Source organism: Neofelis nebulosa, chromosome 7 (genome assembly GCF_028018385.1).
Source record: "Neofelis nebulosa isolate mNeoNeb1 chromosome 7, mNeoNeb1.pri, whole genome shotgun sequence".
NCBI lineage: Eukaryota > Metazoa > Chordata > Mammalia > Carnivora > Felidae > Neofelis > Neofelis nebulosa.
This window is the reverse complement of record NC_080788.1, coordinates 120,755,538-120,770,994: the sequence shown is the minus strand read 5'-3', so window position 1 is coordinate 120,770,994 and position 15,457 is coordinate 120,755,538. Positions and strand designations below refer to the sequence as shown.

Genomic DNA, 15,457 nt, shown 5'->3' with positions numbered 1-15,457 from the left:
TTGTGGAGTTTTAACTGGGAAAGCTTGGTCCAAGTTTACCAGGCCTTGCTTGTTTTTAGTGCCCCGGAATTTCTCCTGCCTCTTCTATATCCTCTTCGTTGTTTTCTGGGGATTCTCTTTCAGAAATAAAAACCTCTTCTACTGACCTTTTTTTCTCTGTCGGGTAGGATCCTGGGACAAGAGAACAGATGCATCCTTTGGCAGTTGATTGCACCATGCCCTAGAGAGAAGTCCGGGATAACAGGTTTTGGGGCTATATTTCTCCACCCTGGAATTCATCCAGTTCATCCAGAACTATTGACCCTCGGCTCCTGTGACATATCCTCAGTGAGTGTCTGATGGACAGACACTTTCCGTTGACCTTGCAGCAGTTTTCTTTCCTGTGGAAGTTGGAGGACAAGGTGAATGGTGCCAGAAGTTACCTGCTTTGGTGAATAGGAGTGCTCGACCTGGTGCTCAGAACATGGGCCCTCGTTTAAAGGTAAGACCATAGACTAGTTAACATTCACTTGTTATTGGAATGCAGAAAGTGGACTCAGGGACCAGTTCCTAAGCCTTTTCAGCAACGGATAGCTGTTGAAGTGCACAGTTGCAGTTAGAATTGATCCCCTGCCCTAGAGCACCTTTGAGGATGAAGAAATCCGTTCTCTATTTCTGGGAAATGACTTTCACAACCCATCTTCGATGTCCAGGCTAAAATTTATTTCCTATCGTAATTACAAATCTTTAGCCTCCTAAAAAAGCAAAGAGTTTTAGAATGTGTCCGTTAGTCAACTTGAGACAGGCGTTTTCAAGTATTCCCCCTCCCCCGCCTTTTGTAGGTAATGTGAGCCAAAGTACTGTAGTATTAAGCAACTTGCCCGGGATCTTTTAGTAAGCAAGTGATATTTCTGCATTAGATAATTGGTACTGCATTCCATTTTCCTTTGTCATGCTTTATTTTTATTTCAAAAGATTTAAAAAGGGGCCATAAGCATTTATTTTTCTAATTTTAACCTTGTGCTGGGATTCCTCCCAGGAAGATTAAGTAATGTTTTTCATACTTTCTTTTACCTGTTGTTTTTTTTAAATCTTCCCTCTTCCCAAATACCTCGCTGTCCCTATGACTCCTTTCCTTTCCTGATTTAGTGTTGTATGAGGTTTAGAACATTGGGTTTCAGAGTCAGGCATGGGCTTGAGTCTCAGCTCTGTCATTTAACCAGCTGGGAGATGTTCAGCAAGTCCTTTCCAAGCCCAGCTTTGTTGTTGTTTTATCTGTAAAATGAGAATAATAGTGCTTATTTTGCCAGGTTGTTACAGGGACAATTACTTAGGCTAGCACATAGAAGCACTTAGTGCGGTATTTTGCCCTATTGTAAGTGGCTTAGTAAAGGTAGGGAGTATTATGTTACTACTACTGTTATTCTTCTAGCTTAGAATGTTCCAGTTTGCTGAATTGTGTAAAAGCAAGAACACTAAAGAGATGAACTTGAAAAAAAAAAAAATACTCGCGCAGCCAAACTGCATGAATTAGTATGGCAGAGGCTTAACATACTGCTTCTTTGTGCTTGAATTAGACTTGGGAAGAGTTCCAGAATAATTTTATGAAGGAGAAGTGTAAGCAGCAGAAAGTGGAGGGTGCTATAGAAACTGTTATAGAAAAATAAAAGCTCAAGATAAGGAAGATAGAACCAGAAAACCAGATACCAGGCCATGCAGGAGAACCTATGACTCTAGTTGTGGGTATTTGGTATATACTTGTGGAACTGAAGTCAGTTGGTAACTTGTGGTCCAAAGAGTTTACAGTCCCTGGCTCAAGTGAATATACTGCCAGTTACAGAAGTCTTTAAAAACTGTATCTAAAAGGAGGTCTTGTCTAGAAAATTCCTGATCCCTAGGCATTCTGGACAAAGGAAAGAACAGACATTTGACCCTATCTGTTCAGATACTTCATTCATACTTATTGCAATTACTGTATGCAATTATGTTGGACGCTGTGGAGAATTCTGAAGACTAGTCTTTGCCTCATGTTACCACTCTGAAATGGAAAATAAAACAAACACAGGACTAAAATGAAAGAGAATGTAAGTGCCAAAAGATAAATAAAAGTAGTGTGGGAATTCAGACGAGGGAGGGAATTTCTAAATTGAGGCTCAAGGGAGATTTCAAGGAAGACAGGACCTTCCCTAGACTTTAGGGTTAGGAGATTGCCCACGGATGGAGACATGAGAGGGGAGTGGTTAGTCTAGGCAGAGGAAGTGATTTTGCAAAGCATGGAGATGTGTTTCAGAGCCTATATGTAAAGATAGAAGGGACTCGAGTCAGGTAGATCATAGGATAAAATAAGGTTTTGTGGAGATGAAGCCAAGGGAATACTGTGGGTGGGGATAGGAGCAGAGACAGAGCAGGGAGAGCCTTGCCAGAGTCAGAGAACAGAAAATGCTTACAGAATTGAAGTGAAATCTGGAATAAAAATGATTTGAGTGATAAAGACAGGAAGGCTTTGTGACAGCATTCAAGAGGAACAAGACAGGAGGAAAATGTAAAAGGAAGGCAAATTCAAAATGTGGCAGCTGAGAGATGGGTAGATATTTATTGTTGCGGGGTTTCTTGAGAGCTATTGTAGAGAAGTGGGAGGTTTTGTAAAAGTCAGATCATAGGGCAGTGAATCGACAGAGCTAATTCCCTGGCCATAAGGAGGTTTCCAGGAGAAGAGAGGAGAGTGGTTTGGAAAAAGGTAGTAATAGGTATCTGGGTTTAAAATAATAAAGGGAGTTGGAGTAGAAATGTAGAATTGACTGATTGGAAAAGGTCTAGGTGTTCTGGATCAGTGATGACGGTTTGGTTGAAAAATAAGTGGGGGAGAAAATGGACAAGGACTCAGCAAGGTCAAGCTCAGTACTGCCAGCTTCATGAGGACTGAGACTGTGGCTGTCCCAACACTGTTCCCCCAGTACCTGGCACATTAAGTAAGTACCCAGTATTTGTTGGATGAATTTGAATTCTTCATTATAAATATTTTCAGGCATAAAATTAGAATAGTGTGAAGAACTCCCATGTAGGCAGAGATTTGAAACACAGTAAGAGAAGCCAGAATTACCTACCTTCAGTAGACAATTCTGATGCATTTCCCACTGGAGAAAGTGGCGGCCAGTAGAGAGGTTCCTGGAGTTTTCTACTGGCTCTGACGCAAAGGGATAGTGATGGCACTACCACTATTGGTAATGATTTTAATAACAATTAAAACTGACAACTCACTCTGGGCCAGGCACTATTCTCGGCTGTTTACGTGTGTAAACTTATTTAATCCTTACAGCACCTCTGTGAGGTACACATAGATATACCCCATTTGACAAATGAGGAAACTGGCTCTCCACAGAGAGATGAAATAACTTGTCTAATGTCACACTGTGAGTGACAGAGAATAGGTATGAACCCAGGTAGGCCGGCTCTGGAGTGCACACCCTCACCCTCTGTATTGTCCTGTTTGCTCTACTGTTTGATTTTAGAGTCCTGATGGCTGTGGGGAGTTATATTGAAGTCCTATCGCACTAAAGGAGATGGTGCCATAGAAATTAGTAAATCTCAGTTCTTTTTTAGCAGTGAGAGTTCTGAAGCCTGGACAGGTCACATAGTTGCGGCCTTGGAACCGGTTCGCAGGCCTCTGACTTACTGCTCGTCCACCACCTCTCGCAGTAAAGCTTCTTATAGTTGTCAGAGGTAGTACATAGGAATTTCCCAGCCCTAATGCTGGGAGTGCCATACATTTGGTGGTGTTCTTGTTCCTCCAAGGAGTAAGAGACTTGAGGCCACAAGTCCTATAACATCAGCCACATACACTTTCTTCTCTGCTGAGTGTTACAGCTTTGCTAAGGGCCAAATTTTCATATCATGGATCAGATTGAATGACATCCAACTGAGGGAGTATTTCAGTGAATTCGGACAGTTAAACTGCCAGTTTGGGTTCTACGAAATCATCTAGCACATCGTGTAAGGTGCAGACAGATGCTTTTTGAGAGACGAAAGCAGCTTTCAGCATAAGGTTCCGGGATATGAGCTGCCTGTTTGGGCAGGAGGCTCAGTAGTTGTGATCCCAGATTTGGGGTCTGTATATTGTCTTTTTATAATTGACCCTTTCGGGAGCAACCTAATCCATGTGTGTTGACTGTGGTAATGTTCCCTGTGTGGATTTCTTTGCCAGTAGATTTTAGACCAGTCTGAACAGGGATTTCTATGAAACTTGACATGGTCATTCCTCAAATTACCTACTCTCCGTGGATTCCACTGGATATATTGTTGCTATCAGAGGAGCTAATGGCCATTTTCCGGTCTCTCACTTAAAATTTTCCAGTACAGTTAGACATAAAAGCATACCCTATTTATAAACAACAACAACAACAACAACAAAAACAGAACCTGTTTTGGTCCTTCCCAAATCTGAGCCTAGACATTTTCAGCCATATTGTCTCTAAGTAATATTCTAGTGCAGATAAAAGGCGCTGAGTTGAGATAACATTATAACCTTATATACATTGACTTGAATGAATTCACTGCATTACACAATGGAGAGCTTTTACAGGTTCTACTAAAGTCAAAACTCAGCGATCGAGGGGCGCCTGGGTGGCGCAGTCGGTTAAGCGTCCGACTTCAGCCAGGTCACGATCTCGCGGTCCGTGAGTTCGAGCCCCGCGTCGGGCTCTGGGCTGATGGCTCGGAGCCTGGAGCCTGCTTCCGATTCTGTGTCTCCCTCTCTCTCTGCCCCTCCCCCGTTCATGCTCTGTCTCTCTCTGTCCCAAAAATAAATAAAAAACGTTGAAAAAAAATAAAAAATAAAAAAAAATAAAAAAACTCAGCGATCGATACCACTGTCAGTGTACATGGCATTTTTTCTTGGCAATACCTTGGGTGGTTCAAACGAGTGATGAAGATTGACGTCTTATTCTGGAAATAAGTTTAATAACAGTGAAAGTGTCCCCTTGAACCCTGGCCCCTGTTTGAATTGTTCTGACCTTGACAGGCATCACTTAGGATAAACAGAATCTCCTCCTTTTGTTCCCGTCCTTGGCCTTTCTGCTGAGCTCATCTTCCATGGGACCTGTTGTCTGATTGGTAACAGCAAAAGTGACTTCTCTTACATGCCCGCTGCTTCTTATTGGGATGACCGGTGGTTCACTTTAATTACATAATGCCAGCATGATGATAATAATACTTGCTTTTAAAAATCCACATTTGATATAACTATTTCTACTTAGATGAATTACTTCCAGAAGGCAAATAGAAGGGGAAAGTGACTCCATTATCCTCTTTGCTTGTGTTAATTAGCACTACTTTGCATGGGGGAGGGAAACTGTCTTGGGGCCCTGGATCTAAGAAGATGAAAGCCATGTTATTGCATTTTGTAATTAGCAATAAAGCAAGTAGCTGTTTGTGGTATTCCTAGGGTGGTCGTAGATTGGAAGTCTTTAGGAGAAATGATGTAGTCACCATTTCGCTGAAATTTGTCATAGGGCACCTGTCAAACTGGAGAGAGGACAGGGACACAGTAAGGCCAGAGTCAGTTGACTCAAGCCCTGTGTTCTTTGTCTCTCTCTGAGATGGCTGTAAGGAAGAATTGGAGAGAACACTAAACAAGTTTTCTTTTGCAGCTGCAGCTGTGATCCTCGGCTGTCTGGCGGCACTGAAGGGACCTGATGTTTTACGTTATTGGTATGTTGTGGAAGGAGCTCTTTATTATTTTTGTTAGGGCTGCTTACATCCTTTTTGCCTCCCCGTCTACCCCCTTTCCCCTTGAAAATAGACTTAGAAATATTTCTGTTCACGCCAGAATGTACCTTCACAGAGTTGGCAGTGGAATTCATTCATTTGGGAAATATTTATTGAGTAATTCTGGTCCATGCCAGATACTGTTTCCTGCCGAGTCAAAGTCGGATAAGGCAAAAATTGCCTTCAGGAAGCTCATAAGATGAAGGGGAAGATGCTCAAGGGGAGAAAAGCTATAATAGGTGAATATACAGGAGTTTGAGGGGGCCCAGAAGAGGGAACCCCTAACTCAGGTGAGGACTGGGGAGGGCTTTTGCTAAGTGGACAAAAGAGGGGAAGACTTCCAAATGGAGGGACTAGAATTCGCATTCGTTTTACTGCTTCTGTGAGGGCCTAGCATAGGCAGGAATGTAGGGGGTGGGCATTTTATGTGGCCCACGGTATAGAACAAGGGTTGGCACTTTTCCCGTAAAGCGCCAAAGAGTAAATATTTTGGTTTCCCAGGTCGTACAGGCTCTGCACCACTACTGAATTCTGCTGGTTTAGGGCTAGGGCAGCCCTAGACAATAGGTAAATGAATAGGTGGGCCTGTGTTCTAATAGAACTTTATTTACAAAAACAAGCAGTGGATGGGATTTGGCCTGTAATTTCTGACCCCTGATGTAGAAGTTCCTCTCTTCACCCACAGAGGTAGTGACCCAGTACAGTGTTTCCTTGGAAGTCTTGTATCGCATCCTAACTTCTTTTACTTTTTGAAAGTTGGCCGGTCTTTTCCACAATGAGAGGCTGTAACTGGCAGGAGGTATGTGTGTTCTCTCTTTTACATAGGTGGAATCACAGTGTCTGTGGTTGCGTTCTTCTTCACAATTAAGTTCCTCTTTGAGCTTGCCGCACGTGTAGTCAGCTTCCTCCAGAATGAGGACCGTGAGCGCAGAGGGGACCGGACTATTTATGACTACGTGCGGGGAAATTACCTGGATCCCCGGTCTTGCAAAGTCTCCTGGGATTGGAAGGACCCCTATGAGGTGGGCCACAGCATGGCCTTCCGAGTGCATGTAAGGGAATGTTTCTGTCTCCATACCCATTGGGTTTTCTGAATCACTTGCTTTCCAGAGCCCAGTTCATCCTGTTGGTGGTGCTGGCCTGGAATGTTAACATTTTTTCCTTGTTTTTCAGCCCCTCCCAGGGACTTGGGAAGTGTTAATATCTGAAGGGTCACAAATTTCTCTATCACATTGGTCTTGTAGGTGCTTAGCTTTGAAGATGTTGAAAACTTAATGTTACTTTTTCAAAACAAGAAAACTATTACCGAAGGAATAGGTGTTCTAGACTGGGGGTTGGCAAACTATGGCCTGAGGGCCAAATCAGGCCGGCCTCTTGTTTCTGTAAATGTAATTTTATTAGAGCACAGCCACACCCATCCATCTTCCCGTATTGCCTGCGGCTGCTTTTACACTTGAGTAGTTAACCACAGTTGAGTGGAGTAGCTGTGTATGACCCACAAAGCCAAAATATTTACTGTCTGGCCTTTACAGAAAAGTTTGCCACCCCCTGTGATGACTTCTCCCCTGCAGCATTCTGCTTGGCTTGATAGCCTGCGCCCCCCCTCCCCCCAGCCCTGCCTGGTGCTTTAGCTCACTCCGTGCCACTGGTATCCGCTGACTTACCTTTACATTCAGTTTAGCACTGATAATATAATGAAAAGGGCTGCTTATACTGAGGAGGCAGCATTTGTGGTTCAGAAATGTCCAGTTGAAATGCATTCAGAAATGTCAAGTTGAAAATAAAATGTATATTTTATCCCTGCCTTCTGAACAAGTTAAGAATCTGTTCATGATTTAATGGTTTTCTTTGAGGTGTGGTGTTTCTCTCTGTGCCTGTGAGCAGCACAGTAGGAATGAGTGGGTACTGGGATTTGCCAGCTACCTCCTCCCTGCCCCACCCCCTCTCCAGTCAGGTGGGTAAGAGTTCTCTCTTCCTGCTCACTAACGAGTGCCCTCTCTCCTCATTGCAGTTATTCTACAAGAACGGGCAGCCTTTTCCTGCACACCGGCCTGTGGGACTGAGAGTTCACATCTCTCATGTTGAGCTGGCCGTGGAAATTCCAGTGACCCAGGAAGTGCTCCAGGAGCCCAGTTCCAACGTGGTCAAGGTGGCCTTCACTGTGCGCAGGGCTGGGCGTTACGAAATCTCAGTAAAGCTTGGTGGATTAAACGTGGCCTACAGTCCCTACTACAAGATTTTTCAGCCTGGTATGTTTGTTCTTTTTTTTTTTTTTTTTTTTTTTGCTATTTCTCTTTTGCCATCCGTTCCTTCGGTTTTCTTTCTGCTTTCTGTCTTTTTTTAAAAAAACGCTTTCGGGGGGCGCCTGGGTGGCGCAGTCAGTTAAGCGTCCGACTTCAGCCAGGTCACGATCTCGCGGTCCGTGAGTTCGAGCCCCGCGTCGGGCTCTGGGCTGATGGCTCGGAGCCTGGAGCCTGTTTCCCATTCTGTGTCTCCCTCTCTCTCTGCCCCTCCCCCGTTCATGCTCTGTCTCTCTCTGTCCCAAAAAATAAATAAAAAACATTGAAAAAAAAAAAAAAAAACGCTTTCGGGGCGCCTGGGTGGCTCAGTCGGTTAAGCGTCCGACTTCAGCTCAGGTCACGATCTCATACTCCGTGAGTTCGAGCCCTGCGTCGGGCTCTGGGCTGATTGATGGCTCAGAGCCTGGAGCCTGCTTCTGATTCTGTGTCTCCCTCTCTCTCTGACCCTCCCCCGTTCATGCTCTGTCTCAAAAATAAATAAACATTAAAAAAAATAAATAAATAAAAATTAAAAAAATAATAAAAAAAAATAAAAAAACGCTTTCCCATCTACATGGATTGTGGCACATAATCCATCCAGTTAAAATATACAGATAAGTGGTTTTAACAATTTAGAGTTGCACAACCATCACTGCAGTCCATTTTAGAGCATTTTCATCACCCAAAAAAGAATTCAGCACCCATTACCAGTCACTCCCCATTTTCCCCAACCCCCCATCCCTAAGTAATCATTTATTTATTCTGTAGGTTTGCCTACTCCAGACATTTTATATAAGTGTAATCATACAATATGTGGCCATTTGTGACTGCCTCTCTCTTGGCATGATATTTTTAAAGTTTATCCATGCTATAGCATGAATCAGTACTTTATTTCTTTTTATTGCTAAATGACATTCCATTGTATGGATATACCACATTTTATGTATCCATTCACCAGCTGATGGACATTTAGGTTGTTTTTGCTTTTGGCAGTTGTGAGTAATTCTGGTGTGAACCTTTATGTACAAGTTTTTGTGTGGACATATGGTTTTATTTCTCTAAGAGTAGAATTGCTGGGTCATCAGCCTAGTAAGTTCTTAGGAGGCAAGGGTGCCAGAAGAGACAAAAGGTAAATTCTTCTAATGTTTGAAATCTTTTCAAGTAAAAGCACCTCAACCTAATTCCACCCTTGCTACCAATATGTGTTTTACTTCTCATGGCAAAGTGTCTGCCCTAGCTGCTGGTATATAAGAATTGAGACCTCTATCTCTACTTTTCCCCACCCATATCCTTTATGCCAGATAATAGATGCTCACTGACTTTGAAGCCGGAAGGTGTAATCTCTGACTTCTGATTCTGCAACAAATCTGTGTAGTGTATTAAGATCCTGTCTGCTCTTTGTGCCCTGCCTTGGCTTCCTTTTGAGGGTGTCATTAAGTACTGGCCAAGTTGGTATCCACAGAAATGAGAGGAGTTTGGGAACCTTTTGGAGTCAAACCATAACAAGAAGGGCTTAAGATTTGTGTATTTTTGCTTGACTGGTCCTCAGTTTTCTTTCTCTTGTAAAGGAAGAAGGCTGCGGACAAGGTGGCTCCCAAGGCATCTCCATCCCCATGTATCTCCCCCTTTACTTCAGTGACTCACAGACTCCTTTCCCCATGAATTATCATCACCCCATCCCCTTGCCACCAGGGAACAGTTCATATCCTTACAATATGTCTCAGTTCTTTTATTTTTTAAATTTAAATGAAACTCTGTTTTTAGATAATTGTAGATTCTCCTGCCATTGTAAGAAATAATACCAAGAGATCTGGTGTATCCTTGACCCATTTTCCCCCAATGGTAGTAACATCTTACAAAACTAAAGTACGGTATCACAGCCAGGTTACGGACATTGATATAGTCACCACAAGGATCCTTCATGTTGCCTTATAGCCACACCGATTTTCCCTCCCCCACCCACCTGTGGTTTGTTTTTTTTTTTTCCCTTAAGTTTATTTTTTTTAAGAGAGAATCCCAAGCAGGCTCTGCACCGTCAACATGGGGCTCGAACCCATGAACTGCAAAGATCATGACCTGAGCTGAAACTGAGAGTTGGATGCCTAACCAATTGAGCCACTGAGGCGCCCCTATCCACCTACCTGTTTCTTAACCCCTGGCAGCCCATTTGTGTAATTTTGTCACTTCAAGAATGTAATATAATTCTCTGGATATTCATCCAAGTTGTTGCATGTATCAACAGTTGGCTCCTTTTTATTGCGGAGTTGTCATCCATGGTGTGAATGTGCCACAGTTTGTTTAACTGTTCCCCAGTCGAAGGACATCTGGGTGGTTTTCAGTTTGGGGTTATTATGAATAAACCTATGAGAATTCATGTAGAGGTTTTGTGTGAACATGAGTGGTCATTTCTTTGGTGTAAATGCTCAGGAATGCAACTGCTGAGTTGTATGGTAGTTACACGCTTAGTATTTTTAAGAAACTGCCAAACTCTTTTCCACAGTGTCTGGAGCATTTTATACTCCCACCAGCAATGCATGAACAATCCAGTTTCTTCACATTCTCGCTAGCATTTGATATTGTCACTGTTTTTTTAATTTTTTAATTTTAGCCATTCTGTTAAGGGTGTGGTGGTTTTAGTTTGCATTTCTCTAATGGTTAATGATGTTGAACGTCTTTTCATGTGCTCATTTGCCGTTTCCCCTCTTTGGTGAAGTGTCTTTGCCCATTTTCTAATTGGATGCTTTTGTTTTTTACTATTGAGTTTGGAGAGTTCTTCATATATTCTACAGATGAGTCCTCTGTTACATACGTAGTTTGCAAATATGTTCCTATCAGTCTTTAGCTTTTCTTTTCATCCCCTTAGCATGGTTTTTCACAAAGCAAAGGTTTGTGAAACTTTGCTGAGAACTCTTTGATTAGTTCTAGATCCCAAAGGTTTCCTCCTGTTTTTTTGCCTAAAAATTTCCTAGCTTTACATTTTATATATAAGGCCTTGATCCATTTTTAGTTAATTTTTGTATACTGTGTAAAGGTTTTGTTTTTGTTTTTGTCTTTCTTCTAGATGTCTAGTTGTTCCAGTACCATTTGTTGAAAAGACCATCTTTTCCCTGTAACATTGCCCTTTTTTTGTACCTTCGTTAGAGTGGTTGGGCATATTTGTAGGGGTCTATTTCTGGGTTTTCTGTTATGTTCCATTGATCTATGGGTCTGTCCTCCCACCAGTACTACAGAGTCTGGATTACTGTAGATACATACTGAATCCTGAAATTGTGTAAACTGACTCTTCCTGCTTTACTCTTTTTCAGAATTATTTTAGCTACTCTAGATCCTTTCTCTTTTCATATAAATTTTATTTTGTTTTATTTTGGGGGGAGGTCATTTACCTGAGTATTTTATTTATTGTTCATTTTTATTTATTTATTTGTTTATTGGCAAGTTAGCTAACATACAGTGTAGTTGTGGCTTCAGGACTAGATTCCTGTGATTCATCACTTACATACAGCACCCAGTGCTCATCCCAACAAGTGCCCTCCTCCGTGCCCATCACCCATTTTCCCCATCCCCTCTACCCCCCACCCCCGTCAACCCTCAGTTTGTTCTTTGTATTTAAGAGTCTCTCATGGTTTGCCTTCCTCTCTATTTGTGTCTTATTTTTCCTTCCCTTCCCCTATGGTCTTCTGTTAAGTTTCTCAAATTCCACATGTAAGTGAAATCATATGATATCTGTCTTTCTCTGACTTATTTCATTTAGCATGATACCCTCTAGTTCCATCCACGTTGTTGCAAATGGCAAGATTTCATTCTTTTTCATTGCCAAGTAGTATTCCACTGTATATATACCACGTCTTCTTTATCCATTCATCAGTCAGTGGACATTTGGGCTCTTGTCCGTAATTTGGCTATTGTTGATAGCACTGCTGTGAACATTGGGGTACATGTGCCCCTACGAATCAGCATTCCTATATCCTTTAGATAAATTCCTAGTAGTGCTATTGCTGAGTCATAGGGTAATTCTATTTTTAGTTTTTTGAGGAATTCCACACTGTTTTCCAGAGTGGCTGCACCAGTTTGCATTCCCACCAACAGTGCAAGAGGGTTCCCCTTTCTCCACATCCTCACCAGCATCTGTTGTTTCCTGAGTTGTTACTTGTAGCCACTCTGACTGGTGTGAGGTGGTATTTCAGTGTGGTTTTGATTTGTATTTCCCTGATGATGAGTGATGTTCAGTATTTTTTCATGTGTCTGTTTGCCATCTGGATATCTTCTTTGGAAAAGTGTCTATTCATGTCTTCTGCCCATTTCTTCACTGGATTATTTGTTTTTCGGGTGTTCTTTGTAGATTTTTGATATTAGCCCTTTATCCGATATGTCATTTGCAAATATCTTCTCCCATTCCATTGGTTGCTTTTTAGTTTTGATTGTTCCCTTTGCTGTGCAGAAGCTTTTTATCATGATGAGGTCCCTATAGTTCATTTTTGCTTTTATTTCCCTTGCCTTTGGAGACATGTCAAGTAAGAAGTTGCCTTGACTGAGGTCAAAGAGGTTGTTGCCTGTTTTCTCCTGTAAGATTTTGATGGTTTCCTGTCTCACATTTAGGTCTTTCATCCATTTTGAATTTATTTTTGTGTATGGTGTAAGAAAATGATACAGCTTCATTCTTCTGCATGTTGCTGTCCAGTTCTCCCAGCACCATTTGCTAAAGAGACTGTCTTTTTCCCATTGGATATTCTTTCCTGCTTTGTCAAAGATTAGTTGGCCATATATTTGTGGGTCCATTTCTGGGTTCTCTAGTCTATTCCATTGGTCTATGTGTCTGTTTTTGCACCAATACCATTCTGTCTTGATGATACAACTTTGTAATACAAGCTAAAGTTTGGGATTGTGACGCCTCCAGCTTTGGTTTTCTTTTCCAACATTATGGCTAGTCAGGGCCTTTTGTGGTTCCATACAAATTTTAGGATTGTTTGTTCTAGCTCTGTGAAGAATGCTGGTGCTATTTTGATGGGGATTGCATTGAATGTGTAGATTGCTTTGCTAGTATCAACATTTTAACAATATTTGTTCTTCTAATCTATGAACATGGGATGCTTTTCCATTTCTTTGTGTCATCTTCAGTTTCTTTCATAAGCTTTCTATAGTTTTCAGCATACAGATTTTTTTTTTACCCCCTTGGTTAGGTTTATTTCCTAAGCATTTTATGGTCCTTGGTGCAATTGCAAATGGGATTGATTCCTTGATCTCTCTTTCTGTTGCTTCATTATTGGTGTATAGAAATGCAACTGATTTCTGTACACTGATTTTATATCCTGTGACTTTGCTGAATTGATGTATCAGTTCTAGCAGCTTTTTTTTGTGCAGTCTTTCAGGTTTTCCATGTGGAGTATCATGTCATCTGTGAAAAGTGAAAGTTTGATTCTTCTTCTTTTTTTATTTTTTTTAAGTTTATTTTTGCAGAGAGAGAGAGAGACAGAGAGACAGAGAGACAGAGCATGAACATGAGCATGGGAAGGGCAGAGAGAGAGGGAGACACAGAATCTGAAACAGGCTCCAGGCTCGGAGCTGTCAGCACAGAGCCCAACGCGGGGCTCGAACTCATGGACAGCGATATCATGACCTGAGCCGAAGTCGGACGCTCAACCGACTGAGCCACCCAGGCGCCCCTGAAAGTTTGATTCTTCTTTGCCAATTTGGATGCCTTTTATTTCGTTTTGTTGTCTGATTGCTGAGGCTAGGACTTCCAATACTATGTTAAACAACAGTGGTGAGAGTGGACATCCCTGTCGTGTTCATGATCTCAGGCAGAAAGCTCTCAGTTTTTCCCCATTGAGGATCATATTAGCTGTGGGCCTTTCATATATATGGCTTTTATGATGTTAAGGTATGTTCCTTGTATCTTGACTTTCTTGAGGGTTTTTGTTAAGAAAGGATGCTGTATTTTGTCAAATGCTTTTTTTCTGCATCTATTGGCAGAATCATATGGTTCTTATCCTTTTTCTGTTAATGTGATGTATCATGTTGATTGATTTGTGAATATTGAATCAGCCCAGCAGCCCAGGAATGAATCCCACTTCATCGTGGCGAATAATTCATTTAATATACTGTTGAATTCAATTTGCTAGTGTCTTGTTGAGAATTTTTGCATCCAGGTTCATCAGGGATATTGGCCTGTAATTCTCCTTTTTAGTGGGGTCTTTGTCTGGTTATGGAATCAAGGTAATGCTGGCTTCATAGAAAGAGTCTGGAAGCTTTCCTTCCATTTCTGTTTTTTGGAACAACTTGAAAAGAATAGGTATTAAGTCTGCTTTAAATGTCTGGTAGAAGTTCCCTGGGAAGCCATCTGGCCCAGGACTCTGATATGTTGGGAGATTTTTGATAATCGATTCCATTTCTTTGCTGGTTATTGGTCTTCAGATTTTCTGTTTCTTCACTTTTGAGTTTTGGTAGTGTGTGGGTGTCTAGGAATTTGTCCATTTCTTCCAGATTGTCCAGTTCCTTGGCATATAATTTTCCATAGTATTCTCTAATAATTTGTTGTATTTTTGTGGTGTTGGTTGTGATCTCTCCTCTTTCATTCGTGATTTTATCAATTTGGGTCCTCTCTTTTGTCTTTTTGAGAAGTCTGGCTAGGGGTTCATCAATTTTGTTTATTCATTCAAGAAACCGGCTCTTAGATTCATTGACCTATTGTTTTTTTGGATTCTGTATTGTTTATTTCAGCTCTAATCTTTATTATTTCTCTTCTTCTGCTAGCTTTGGGCTTTCTTTGCTGCTGCCTTTCTGGTTCCTTTAGGTTTGAGGTTAGGTGATGTATTTGGGATCGTTCTTGCTTCTTGAGATAGGCCTGGATTGCAATGTATTTTCCTCTTCTGTGTTTTTTTTCAAGCCCAGCTATTAGTCTTATGACTGTTACTCTAAATTCTTGTTCATATATATAGTTTATATCTGTTTTGAGCAATTCTCTGGCTGGCATTTCTTCTTGGAATTCCTTTTGTGGAGAATTCTTCCATTTTGTCATTTTGGTCAGGTTTCTGTCTTGTACGTGTTTTATTTATTTTTATGTGTTTATTTTTATTTTTGAGAGAGAGAGAGGGAGAGAGACAGAGCATGCGTCGGGAAGGGGCAGAGAGAGACGGAGACAGAATCTGAAGTAGGCTCCTCCAGGCTCTCAGCTGTCAGCACAGAGCCTGCGATGCAGGGCTTGAACTCATGAACCGCAAGATCATGATCTGAGCCAAGGTTGGATGCTTAACTTACTGAGCCACCCAGGCACCCCTGTCATGTACGTGTTTTAATAGCTTGTTATGTGTCCCATACCTGTGAGTGCTATATTAAAAACGGGTCATACGCTGTCCAGGGTCTGGCACTTCAGGAACTGTTTCCGGAGTGTGTTGTGTGCACTCTGTTGTTGTGTATTTGGCTGCTCTATCCCCACTGCT

At 41.7% G+C, this 15,457-nt stretch overlaps 1 protein-coding gene across 9 annotated transcripts in view; it reads left to right on the top strand.

Annotated features, from left to right (window-relative positions):
• AREL1 (apoptosis resistant E3 ubiquitin protein ligase 1) overlaps positions 1-15,457 on the top strand; it is a 49,416-nt gene that overhangs the window by 17,608 nt on the left and 16,351 nt on the right. For 8 of the 9 annotated variants that reach the window (XM_058739671.1, XM_058739674.1, XM_058739675.1 and 5 more), the window contains 4 exons: positions 168-481; positions 5,625-5,685; positions 6,568-6,794; positions 7,754-7,991. In XM_058739671.1, the coding sequence (XP_058595654.1) occupies positions 5,670-5,685; positions 6,568-6,794; positions 7,754-7,991 (481 nt within the window). In that variant the 5' untranslated portion in view covers positions 168-481; positions 5,625-5,669. The remainder of the gene's footprint in view (positions 1-167; positions 482-5,624; positions 5,686-6,567; positions 6,795-7,753; positions 7,992-15,457) is intronic. The other variant, XM_058739680.1, reaches the window with a different exon arrangement.